The sequence below is a fragment of the Ammospiza caudacuta genome, chromosome 6, assembly GCF_027887145.1.
Source record: "Ammospiza caudacuta isolate bAmmCau1 chromosome 6, bAmmCau1.pri, whole genome shotgun sequence".
Classification (NCBI taxonomy): Eukaryota; Metazoa; Chordata; class Aves; order Passeriformes; family Passerellidae; genus Ammospiza; species Ammospiza caudacuta.
Window position 1 is genome coordinate 61,791,748 of NC_080598.1, and position 12,976 is coordinate 61,804,723.

At 44.7% G+C, this 12,976-nt stretch overlaps 1 protein-coding gene across 3 annotated transcripts in view; it reads left to right on the top strand.

Annotated features, from left to right (window-relative positions):
- Window positions 1-12,976, top strand: part of SLC35F4 (solute carrier family 35 member F4) — a 120,873-nt gene that overhangs the window by 82,246 nt on the left and 25,651 nt on the right. The window contains exon 1 of one of the 3 annotated variants that reach the window (XM_058807488.1): window positions 2,747-2,822. The exons of the other annotated variants lie outside the window; for them this stretch is intronic. Within the exon in view, the coding sequence (XP_058663471.1) occupies window positions 2,747-2,822 (76 nt within the window). Of the gene's footprint in view, window positions 1-2,746; window positions 2,823-12,976 lie in introns of those variants that run through there. 3 annotated transcript variants of the gene reach the window in all.

A 12,976-nucleotide genomic window follows, 5' to 3' on the forward strand; every position in this document is an offset into this window, starting at 1 on the left:
GGTAAGTCAGTCATCGCATTGAACTTGTGGATGGATTGCAGAGAGGGACAGAGCTTCCTCCTCTCTCTTCCACTCCATATTATTTTACTCTTTTCTTCAGCACAGGTGGAGCAGAGATAGCAAAGAGGAAGGGTCAGAAATGCAGGAGCAGAAATAGATGGCCCAAGCTCACTCTTGTGTGGCCTGAGAACTGATGCTTATCAAACTGCAGTCTTTGATGGAAGTTCTAAGTACCATTTCCACATAGTTTTATGCAGTTTTGTATCTTTTTCATTTCTTGTGTAACTGTTTTAGGAAGCTGAGATGGTTGGGGGGAGGATGTGAAAGATTGCTTTGAGGAGCTGAATTTGGCTTCTGACTTAGTGTTGAAACAATGGCTGATTCTCCTTTGAATAAAAAAAGGCAGCAGCTCTTAGATTCAGTCACGTTCTGTTGTTAGTGCTGAAATTGTCTGGAAGAAATGTCTGGAATTGCCTGACATTGTCTCATGCATTTCATCCTCACCATTGTTAAGGTTCATTAATGATTCCATTATAAACCCCAATTTGCAGAAATGGCTTTCTAAAAGCAATCTCTGTGTTATATTATTATGTTGTTTATATTATATAAACGCTCAAGGACTAGACATGTATTAATAGGGAGCCTTGTGATTGTGGAGCCAGCAATTACTTGACTGGTGATTACTCCATCACAAACTCTGCTGACTCTCAGCACTTCGGACAGGAGAATAAAATTCCTTCTGCAAATTGGGAAGATAATTTCCTTTGGAATGGTGGTTGTTACACAGTGCTGGAAACCCTCTGAATGCAGATAAGCAGTAAAAGCCAGTTAGCTCAAGGCAGTGCAGTTGATGCTTTGGAATAGACTGTCATGGTGGAGAGCCTTGTGAGTCACCAGGGATAGAATGAAGATGCTAAAGGAGATCTCCAGGCCTTTCAGAGCAGGATGTGCTGGCTGGAAAACCAAACAGCTGTAACCATTTCTCTTCCCTGTGCTCCTTCCATGATGTGTCCCACTGGGTGGGATGGCTGTGGGAGTGGGGTGAGGTACTTTTTCCCTCCTTTCCATAGGGTTAATCCCTGTCTCTTCCCTGCTGTGTCACTGTGCCCCAGGAGAAAAGTGAGGCCCCTCAGTCCCCAAAGAGGGACAGGAGAGCAGCTTTACAGGAATGTGCAGGGCAGGATCAAGGGATCATGTCCTGGTGGGTTGCTCCAAGGACCCGAGAATCCCCTCCTGCCCCTCTGGGTACAGTGGAGTCTCAGGCTGCCTCTTCCATGAGGATGCCACAGGACAGTTCTCCCCATGTGCCATCCTCTGCTGTGGCTGCATCCAGAGGATTATTCCAGCTGGGACTCTGATTCCTTCCCTCTCCTCTCTGAGTCCTTGCACACACACCCCAATGACAGCACATTATTGTGTAAATCCTGTGAGATTCCAGCACCGTGCTTGAGGGAAGCCCAAATTGGAGAATTTTAACCCAGCTATTCTTCATCCTTTTCAAACCACTTTGGCCTTCCCTAGAGCCAGTGGCTTCTCCCTCTTTGGTGGGATAGTGGGGAAAGGAGGACCAAGCCCTGGGCTGAGAATCTCCACTCTCAGCTGCTATCAAAAGCACAAAGACTATAGATAAAAGGGCTAGTGCCCTTAAAAATTCAGCAACTTTGCCAGCAGATTCTGGGAGAGCTAAGCTGCCTTTCTGATCGTTCCCTTTTTATTTCCCATTGTTCCTATAGCAAACACCTTGACTATAAATAGTAAATGTTTCTCCTTACAAATTCTTGGATAAGACTTGATAGTTGATCTCTTGGTGAAGAGCTCTGGACCCAGGTGTCAGTAACCACTTCTGGCAAAGGAAACTCCCAGCACAGTGCTGGTTGCACCAGGGGATGAGATCTTCTAAGAGTTCCAGAAGTTGTGTGGGTTGACACTGCTTCGCTCAGTGAAACTTTTCCATTGCTCCAACAACTTCCAAAAATATTAATAGTAATAATAAGGAACTAGAAGGGAGAGAAGGTGTCAGGGAAAGAGAGACAAAACATGTCCTGGCTGTCTCAGGGGAAGTGAGGAAGAAATGTAGACCAGCCATAGCCTATATATATATGTATATCTATATACATTTATATACATATTTCTAGATCTGTCTTGGTTGTGACAATTTTTGTAGGGTGTTAGAAGAACCTCCTGCAATACCACTGCTTTATTATCAGACACAGACCTGGATGTCACCTGTTCTTTTGCCCAAGGCATTCCTGATTTAGCAGCTCTATAGGAGTCCCATTATTCAAAGTTTACTTAAAATAATTACTATAATCATCTGTATATTGTCACAGTGTAAGGAACCAGAAAATTGCACTGCACAATTCCCTCGCAGTTGTCTGAGAAATCTCCTGTCTGTGCTGTGTTGCCAGCACAGCGCAGAGATTCGATGTGAAATCCCAATTTCCTGCAAAGGGGCTGCCACGGTTTGGAGTCCGCGAGGCGCCGCCGCTGATACATTTATATTTTATCTGCCGCGCTCCACAATTGAATGAAAGAGGAGCGTTGGCAGGGGTCAAGCATTGTTTGAACGTGTTGCAAATGGTTTCCCAGGGAAACAGCAAATCAGTACTCGTAGGCTCCTGCAGCATCTCCAGACCAACATCCAGGCACCAGCCACAGCCCCGTGTTTGCTGTGGTACTCGGGACCAGGGCGATGCAGAGTGAGCCAGAGGGAGCCTCAGCCTGAGCAGGAGAGCAGCTCCAGAGGATGAAGAAACATTCGGCACGAGTGGCACCGCTCCCATCTCACAATGTTTCCGAGTTAAGTTCGCCTGTGCCAGACGGTAAATGCTTTTCTTTCCTCCCCTGTAAATCTCGTCCTAGGCAGGAGTTCACTCTGCATGCTCCTCGTGCTCCGTTTCGTGCAGAGTAACAGGAATATTGTGTGTGTGTGCGTGTATTTTTATAGTAATGGTCAGATAGCATTTTAGCACTTTAATACCATCTGGGATAAGTGGCAGTTAAATTTCTGTAGCCTGTGTTCAACTGCTGTGTGAACGATTCCTGGTGAAGAAACTGATGTTGAAACGTGAGCAACGGATAAAGTTGTTGTACTTCAATTTGGCTTTTAAAATTATGTGACATTAGGTCCATGTAATGTCATTGGCTTTTCTGGAGTGTTTTATTGTGGTGCTCTAGATTTATTGGTTTTGCTGTGAAGACAGAGGCACCAACTTTTTTCGTGCTTGCTGTCCCTCAGCTCACCTTAGCAGTTGTCCCCTTAAACTGCTTTTCTTCCCCTTCGTTTTCAGAAGTGTCAGCTCCTAAGCAATTCTTTAATACAGAAAAACCACAAGATAGAAATTCGGAATTCTTTTGTATTCTCTCTATCAGACATGAGAACCTTGTTCCTTTAGGAGTGCCCATCAACTCCACATCACGCCTCAGAGTCACTGGGAATGTGGTGATGCTGTCCAGCAGGAGATTTGACTGCCTTGGTAGTGAAACAAATAAAAGTCAGTGTGCTGAAAATGTACATGCTGTATAGATCAGAGGTCAAAAGGGAAAGCTTCCATAAAAACACTCCTGATGTTCAGGTTTGATTTTTTTTCTTAAATGTGTGTAGAAATCTCAGGCTTTAACTGCACCATTTGAGTTTGTAATCCTCAGTGTCAGATGTTCTGAAGAGCTGCCTGGTACTTCCCCAAGTTGCTTGTTGTGCCAGAAATGAGCTGTTTTCCCACCAGGTGTGTGTGTGGTGAGGACACTGAAGCTGTAAAACTGCAAGTTGTGTGCTCTGTCTCTGGTTTGAGCCAACCAGCAATGAAAATATAATTCCTTTTTGTGAGTTGAATTCATCCAGGAGCAAAACAAAGCAAGAGCCATGGTGCAGTGATGGTCAGCAGAGCGTGACCCTCGATCTACCTGGCTCAGGCTGCCTTCAGTTACAGACAGGGCTGGGGTTTGATGGACCAGGCAGGAGTTTGTGTTGTTTTTCTCAGAATTGTGTGTGTGTGATATTTAGAATTCTGCAGGCTTGGTGGTTACCTGGTGTTTCTTCCTTGAGGGGAAAAAGCCTTAAGGAAAGTTGGAGGAGCTGAGTGCACAGCAGCAGGCTTTAGGATGTGTGAGATTGAGATTCATACCCTCACCTGCTTTTTTAGGAGCAGTGTTACGGCCAGGTGAGCTGGCTGTGCTGGTAAAATGGGGTGATTTGCTGCTCTTTATTTCCTGGGGGCTTTATTTCCAGGCTTGTGTCATGCTTGGAGGGGAATGCAGAGTATTAAAGGTTGTCCCTGCCTCACAGAGCTCCAAGACAAGCTGTGGTTGCCTTCACCTGTCCAGCTTCTGCCTGGTGCCTCTGTTAGACCTGTCTTAACCTTCTGTCCATGCTGGGCTGCAGCAGCTCTGTTAAAACTGCCCTGTCTGGTTCCTGAGGGAGGGAAAATCCAGCCTTCATAGGAAGAAAGGGCAACAGACTGGAAATGACTACATGACAGCACTTGTCATACCCACCAGGCTGCAAATGGAAAGGTTCTTCTTGCTCAGGATGGACCTGGCCAAGCTGAATTAATACTGGACCCATACATTAAATGTGTGTGCAGCCAGTTTTTACAGATCAGCAAAGATCATTTAGCATGAATTCCCTAAGAATCCTAATGGGGTAGGGCAGCCTGCTTCCCAAAAGCACTGCATCTTTCCCCCCCTTTATTTCTCAAGCGTGGGAGGGCACATGGAAGAGATTCCAGAGCAGCTTGGGCTGTGGGGCTGTGTGCTGGGAGGAGAGCAGGGGAGCAGTGGGCTCTGGGTGGGCAGTTTTCATACAGTTTTCACACAGTTTCCACACAGTTCAGCTTTGTGGCTTCCTGGATCCCTCCCAATAAAACCACAGGAGCTGGTGACTCCTGGACAGTGGAGTGAAATCCAGGCAAGAAGACTCCTTTGGTAGGGAAGGTACACTCAGTGCTTGGAGATAAATGGTCCAAAGTGCTGCTCATGTGGAGGGAAATGCCCAGAAGGGTCAGCACATGAGGATGCGAGGTGTGTGCCAAGCTGGCACCACAGCCACCAAATCCTTTTGAGAACATCTCTTCACCTCAGCCTGGGCAGCCCCCACTCCCCAGCATCAGCCAGGTGTGTGGCATGGACACTGCTTGGAATGTCCATCCCACCCATCCCAAAAATGCCACCATGGAAAGGCAGGGGTGGGACCTGTCAGAGCTATTACCTCAAGGGTGGTGGAGAAAACAGATGGAAGTATCTCCTGGGATTGCAAAATGCAGCAGTACAGTGATATATCCCTACTTTTGCCCCAGCTGCTTGCCTGGAAAATGTTCTTTTCCAGGCTCTAAGTCAGGGAAGGAAATTGAAGCATGTGCTCAGTGCACTGCAGAGCTGCCATGGGCTGAGTCTGAGCCAGCCTTGGGCTCATCCACATCCATCCAAATGTGAGCCTGAGAAATCTGGGAGAGCTGGGCACCTGCAGCAGGTGATTCACCTGCCAGGGTTGGTATCTGAGGGAGCTGGGATGAATCACTCCCTGGAGGCACCCAGCAGAGGCAGCAGTGTGTGTAGGAAATAAATACAACCCCAAATCTGAATTGTTGCTGAGCTGCCCGTCAGTGTCACAGCTGCTGTTTTGGAACCAGCCTGGATTTATGGCTGTGTTCCTTGAAAGTAGAAGCTATATTGTGATTATTTATTAACGAGGTACATATGAGTGATATCTGGACTGTGCTGGGTGCAAATTCCTTTCACAACAACTTCACATCAAAGCAGCCTCATGGCTTTCATTGAAGCTGCTCTTGAGTTACAGCAGTGAAAGTTAAAGTGAGAGTTTAACTGGGAGTGTCTGTTTATTTTTGGAAATGTAACCAAATTCTAGCAATGACAAGATTAATTTTCAGTGGATTTTTTTCTTAACAGATTGTTAACCTTTTGGTTTGGAGTAGAGTATATAAGTTGCAAAACAATTGGAAGCACACCTGATATAATTCATTACAAAATTTATAGCAGAGGGGGTTTTTATATGGGATGGTGTGCAGCTTTGAATCAAATTATTTGTATTTATCTTGCTCAGTCAGTGCTGGAGTGGTGGGAAGATGGTCTGATCCTGAGATTGGCTTGAATTAATGTTGGAACAGGTGTATCTGGGGGGAGAGGAGAAAAAATTCTGTAGACTGATGCAGCAAAGGATATCCCTTTGAATGTGTGAGTCCCAAAGCTCTCACTCAGAAGTTGTCACTGAGGTGGTCTCAGAGGAATGTTTATGGAAGCAAAAACTTAAAATAAAATCCTAGGAGGTGACAAAGGGTCTTAAGTTCTGGTGTTGTTCCTCTCTTTGCCTGGGAAAATTTCTGTGCTGAAGGAGGGGATGTCCATCCCCTCCCCACAGGAGGTCAGTGTGCTCTGCCTCCAGAGCTGTCATGGTTAACTCTGAGATTTCAACATAGCATTTGTTTTTCATTGTTTGTCATTGTTTATCAATGTTTTCTGACAGCAGAATTCAATTCGTCCAAAACATTCCACTCCAAATGCATGTTCTAAATATTTTTTTTTGTAGGCCACTGTGTGTGGTGTGGAAGTTTTGATTTCAACATATAAAAATCATTCTTCATTTGCAGCACTCCCTTCTACATTCCTTCAAACTCTAAGTATGCTGTCATGCCCAGTAACTTTCAAATATGAGTAGCCCCTCTGTTTCAAAATGCATATTCCAGCTGCCAGTTCCACCACAGATGTTCTCAAATAAAGCCTCTTTCCCAGGATCTGCTCTGAAACTCCCACACTGATGCTGGTGTGTTATTTTTGGTGTCAAATCAATGAAATTCCTTGTCCATGCTTAAGAAAAGGCAGTGGTATATTTGTTCGAGTCAGGCTGAAAATGAGAAAAAAATATTTCCATGTTTTTAGCTATATTTTCAATAAAAAGTAGATGGAACAAAGATTTGAAGAGGAATTTGGGGTTTTTCTAGTAATTGTTTTTAAATGTTTTGAGGAAAGGTCTTGATCCAGGGCAATACAAACAGGAGCCACTTACTTCAAAAAATTAGAACTTGAAAAGTCCTTTAGAGTGGCCTTTGGCTCTAGGGTTGTGGAAAAGGCAGTCCACAGCTTCTCTGCACCCTGTAGCATGTTCACATCCTTTCTGCTAAGGTATTTTTCTGTTTTTATTGTTGTTTTTAGTAGCTGCAGGTATTGCACATCAGGGTTGTTGCAGCCTGGATGCACTTGGTGCAGCTGTCCTTGGTCAGGGCTTTAGGACAGCACTGGGTGCAGACCATGCACAGCACATTGGCACCAGAGCTTCCACCTCAGAGCAGGCTCTTCAGCACAAGAACATGTGGCTGATGTGCAGAAAGATGCATTTGGAGGATTGGATTTATCAGGGCTGCACACAGAGGCATCCAACTTGGAGCAATTAATGAGAGAAGCCCCATCTCAGAGACTGTGGGGTTTGGGGATGTGTGAGGAGATGCCTTTGTGCAACTTATGTAGCTATTTCCCACTTATAAACTATTCTCCACTTATATTTCCCACTTATAAGTGGGAAATCAATTATTTCCCACTTATAAAAGCCAAAGAGAGGTCTGGAAGGGATTTTTTTTTTTTACTTACTTGGATTCCCTCCCCTTACAAACAGGCTGGAACAGCTCCTCTGGAAGGGTTATAAGATGCAAGGATGTTGAGTGGCACCTCTCTTCATCATACACTAAATGAATTAAAGGATGTGAAATTTAAGTTCTCTTTGTTAATTTTATTGCAAGGATGGGAGGACACATGGAAACTGTTGAGATTCCTGGTTGTAAGCAAAGATCTGGAGTGAGAGCTGTGTACAGACACTGAAGAGATAATTGGCAGAAATTGCTGATGGATTTCAGTAGTAAACCACAACAAAATCTACTTTTTCTGCTTTCTACTCTTGACAATAGTTAATCATAGTACAAGAGAAATGCTGTACGCCATCACTGAGTCATTTGTTTTTCATTATAATCTGAAAATCTTTTCCCCTAGGATGAAAAAAAATTAACAAAAAACTCTGTAACCTTCTCATCCCCTTCAAACACGAAAACTTCCAGAACAAGCAAATAATAAATTAACAAGGCATCACTCTGAACAGACATCTGTGCATTACTAATACACAGAGACCATTGCAGTGTTTAAATTTGGAGAACATTATCTCCAAATGCCTGAGACATGCTAAAAAGAATTTTCTTCACTAAACAAGTAATGCTTATTCCTCAAACCTGTGTAGCATGCTGCCAGCAGAGCATGTGTGCTTGTTTTCTTGATTTTGCTTGGCTTTAGTGAAATGGAATCATGACTTCACATCCCTGGTCAGTTTGTTGGTCGTGAACACATTGAAAGTTGAGGAATTAGTGTGTGTGCCCAGACCACTGGGCTGGTTGTACTGGTGTGCTGTGGGTTTACACCAGTGCAGTGAAGGGCACAATTTGATTTTGCATGCAGTGGCTGGGATAAAATAAGCTATGGACCTAAGTCACTGAGGATTGATGGTGTTGCATACCCTGCTACCAGCTGTGTGCTAACAATCCGATTAAAGCTGTGGCTAATCCAGCCTGATGGGGTTTTGTTGTAAAATGGACAGAAGCAGCTCTCTTCACCTCTCCCAACGGCAGCACCACTCAACACCCATTCCATGTGCATCCCTGGCTGCAAAACTCACATCACCTTCTCCTTGCTGTGCATCAGTAGGAGCAGAATTTCACTGGGAGAGCTTCCAGCCCTCCCCTGCTCAAGGGGAGCTCATGCACAGGCTGTGGGAGCACTGGGGCTGCTGGGGTGTGAGCAGGTCCATCACTGGGGTGGGTGCTGCCCCTGCAGGTGCCACTGCAGGGTAAAAGGAACACTGGCAATTCTTTCTCCTGCAGTTTAGCAGGAAGGTTCAGCTGACGTGTTTTCCACGCCAGAGCAGACCCACTCCTGCCTCCATCCATCTGTCAAAGCCCAGCCATGTGGCACTGCAATGGAGGCATCCTTTTGTCAGCACAGAGACAATGAGAAATCAGGGGCTGGGATTTTGAGGACACAGTAAAATGAGACTGTTTTAATTCTGAATGAGTAAAAGGCAGATTGTAGGTGCCTTGAGTGGCTTTTGGCAAAGCTGGTCTCTCTCCTGACTGTGGTGGTAGCCAGAGGTGAGCAGTGCTCTGCAGGGCTTTGGGACTATAACACACAGAAATTGTTCAGCTCATTTCCATCACCTATTTAACCATCGATTTCATTGTGTAATCAAATGAAGAGAATGTGTTTTGGCACATCCCATCAAGCCAGATGTTGCTGTCTCTAAATGAGCCAGCACTTTGTGTCAGTAATGCAGTGTCCTGAATGCACAGATGGCTTTTGGAACGGAATTCAGTTACCTGTTTGAGAGGTTCTAAATTTCCATCAGGGCAGTTGGATAAAAAAGAAAAGAAAAGGACGCAATCAATCCTAAGATGATCTGGCCATAGAATTTAGTTCCAAGAGTGCATTTTTGTGTAGCATTGGTTGTTTAAGTGGCAATCATTTGATGCAGGATGGAGGGAGCAGCGTGAAGCTGTGTCAGGGGAGGCTCAGGTTGGATGCTATAAAAGGATCTTCATGCAGAGCATGGTTGAGAAGTGGTCACAGCACCAAGCCTCAAGGAGCTCAAGGAGCCCTGGGACAATGCTCTCGGGCACGTGGTAGGTTCCTAGGGCTGCCCTTGCAAGGCCAGGACTGGGACTCCATGATCCTTGCAGGTCCCTTCCAGCTCAGGATATTCCATGATCTGATTTTAGTAGCCACTGTGAGACCAGAAACATTGAACATGTTGAAATGCAATTTCATGGGTTGGTTCTGATTATTCCAAGCACTGCTGTCACATGCTAAAGGTGTCAAATACTTGAAGAGAGTTGGGTTTGAACCTCAGGGTATAATCCTTCTCTCCAAACCCTCCGGAAAGTAGCAAAGGGATTTTTCTAGCCAAGGCGAGGACACATTTTCTCCCTGTGTGAGCTGCATCTGGAGACCTGGACATGAGCAGAAAGCCACAAGTCATGGCTTGCATCTTTCAGAGGGGACAGGGAGCTGTGCATTGTGTGCAGGTGGTGGTGAAAATGCTTCTGAGGAGCAGCATGTGCTTCTTCTTGCTGGCTTGAGTGGACATAACAACAGCAGCAGATGGAGCCACCTCCTCCCACAGCTGAGACTCAGAATGGTGTTAAAGAACATGGAAGGGCTGGGCTTGAGTGATATTAATCACGTGGTTTAGGGTAGTCACCTTGCTAAATCAAAGTGCACTGGGATGTGTGTATAATAATTACTGCAAGATGGGGACAGACTTTGTTAGAGTCATGTGGAAAGCCACGTGTTCCCCTTGCTGGTTTCTCCTTGGTCTCCATCTGCAGAGAAATGGCCTTACTTCTTAAGCTATAAAGCATCTACATTTGCAGGGTGAGGAAATAGATTTGCTGAAACAGATTAAGAAGCTGAGTAATTGTAAAAAAAAAGTAATTGTAAAAAAAATACAATTACTAAAGTAATTGTAAAAAAATGGGAAAGAGCATGGATTTTTTTTTTAATCCAATAATGAAAAATAATCCACGTGGATTTAGTGCATTAAGATGTATTGAATACAACAGTGTGAAGCATTTTCCATTTCTCCATTTCCTCTTTGGTCAGTCCTATTGGCTTGCTTTGACACTCAGTTACAACCTCCAAGGAACACTTCCAGCAGCAAGATCTGACAGTCTGGCAAGGTTTTTCTTATTTGTTTTTTCCCAATCTCTCCTAGTAGCACGCTCTTAAGATAGCAAATGATGCCCAAAATGTAGTTTTGTTCTCAGCCTGTGATTCATCCCTGCTGAAACCACAAACTGTGTAAGAATGTTGGCAGCTCTGCTCAGGGAGGTTGTTCAGGGCCAGGTTGGATGAAGCTTTGAGCACCCTGGTCAGGTGGAAAATGTCCCTATCCATAGCAAGAGGTTGGAACTGGATGTTCTTAAGTTCCTTTCCAACCCAGACCATCCTATGATTCTGTTATTCGCCGTATGGAAGTTCAGTGGAAAATGCTGCTCTTGATCCAAATCCAAGTTTGGAGGGACTTAGCAGATCCCTGCTCCACAGCTGAGAGTTGTGGAGTGAGACAGAGAACCAGAATTCCATGAGCTCTGCCTTCCCTTCCCTTCCCTTCCCTTCCCTTCCCTTCCCTTCCCTTCCCTTCCCTTCCCTTCCCTTCCCTTCCCTTCCCTTCCCTTCCCTTCCCTTCCCTTCCCTTCCCTTCCCTTCCCTTCCCTTCCCTTCCCTTCCCTTCCCTTCCCTTCCCTTCCCTTCCCTTCCCTTCCCTTCCCTTCCCTTCCCTTCCCTTCCCTTCCCTTCCCTTCCCTTCCCTTCCCTTCCCTTCCCTTCCCTTCCCTTCCCTTCCCCTTTGGGAGGGAAATAGCAGATCCCTGCTCGTTTGGAAAGTGAGCCCAGCATTTATCTCTTCACCTCTCCTATCAACAGATACCCTGAAAATATGTTCAGATTGAGCAGCATTAGGTGTCCAAGGCTTTCTGGCTGTAACAATGAAATATTGATAAATGGCTGCGCTGTCTGATTGCTTCAGGTGTAAGGGAAGAAGAATTCAGTAAATCAAGCAGTGGCTTTCAGTTTAATGCAATCTCTTGAATTACAGTTTTGGTCTCACCTGCTGGGTTTGTCAATGCACAGGAGAAGATTCATGCCTCTCTGTTGTACCAGATATAAATAACTCAGAGCTCTTTTTGCACGTGAGGAAAAATAGGCTTCCATCAAATTTTGGTTGCATGTCACCTGCTAGACTTCTGCTGAGTATAATGTGAATCTTGTTCTGAAATTAATCTGAATTGAGACATAACATGTGTCTTTCAACATAATGAAATCTCTTTAAATGATGAATATCAAAATGAGGAGTGATGTGGAGCCAGCCAACTCAGTGGCTTCTTCTCCAAGGACAGGCAGCTGGCAAACACTTATTGAAAATAAAACCTCTTCAAGTTGTGGACCTGAAAATCAGAAATGCCTTTTTGAACATTTCTCCCCAAAGTAGTGATTGGTTTAACCTCATGGAGACTGGGGCTAATTTTCAGATAACAAATGAAGGTATAACTCACAAGAGTAACTTGCAAGATGTTTACTAAATCTTACAAAGTAGGTGATGCTATTCTTGTTTGACCAGTGGGAGAGGTTGCTCTTGGAGTTTTGAAATAAGTGGACAAAGTCATGCAGGGAGTTCTGTGGCTGCTAGATCATTATTTTCTCTATTGAAAAGTAAATTTGTGAAGGTGAGGGGCATTTTAAAGGTCTGAAAACATCCTGGTAGGCTCTAGAAAGCTCTTCAGAAAGTAATGCTTATCAAAAATTGATGAGAGGCAACACAGTGCTTTGCTTAGCTTGCTTCTCACCGTGTAGGTCTCAATTTTTCAAAGTGAGTTTGTGGGTCTGCTGTGGGTTGTTTACAGCATTGATTGGATTTGTGGGACTTTATCATCAGTTGGATTCTAAACTTGGGTGCCCCCCTTGAGTCAGGGTTCCCTCATAATGGACAGAGAAGAAAGGGAAGAGCATCTTGAGGAAGATCATCTGGAGGGGGTCAGCTCCTGGCTAGATCACTTTTCTGGTTGGTAGGTAAAAATAAACATTGCAGGCTCTAAATAGGCTGAGAGATGATTTTTTTTCCTGCATAATTCCATATTTTATACATTGGTCGTTGTTAGACTTGGTGAACCCAACACACCTCTAAGTCCATGAATCCACTGGCAAGAATCCTGTCTCAATACTTGAGTCTTGGATACAGCCTTTGCTTTGGAATAGACTTTCAATTAGTAGCTGAGTTTGATGAGTTTTGCTCAAAGTGCAATGGAATGGCTCATGTTGCAACAAAGAATGTTCCCTTCTGGGATTTCTGCCACAATTGTTACACATGTTGCACCTTACACATGGGGTTTGTGTCCATCTTTGTATTCTTTTCAATATGAAGTAGCTGGGATTATCA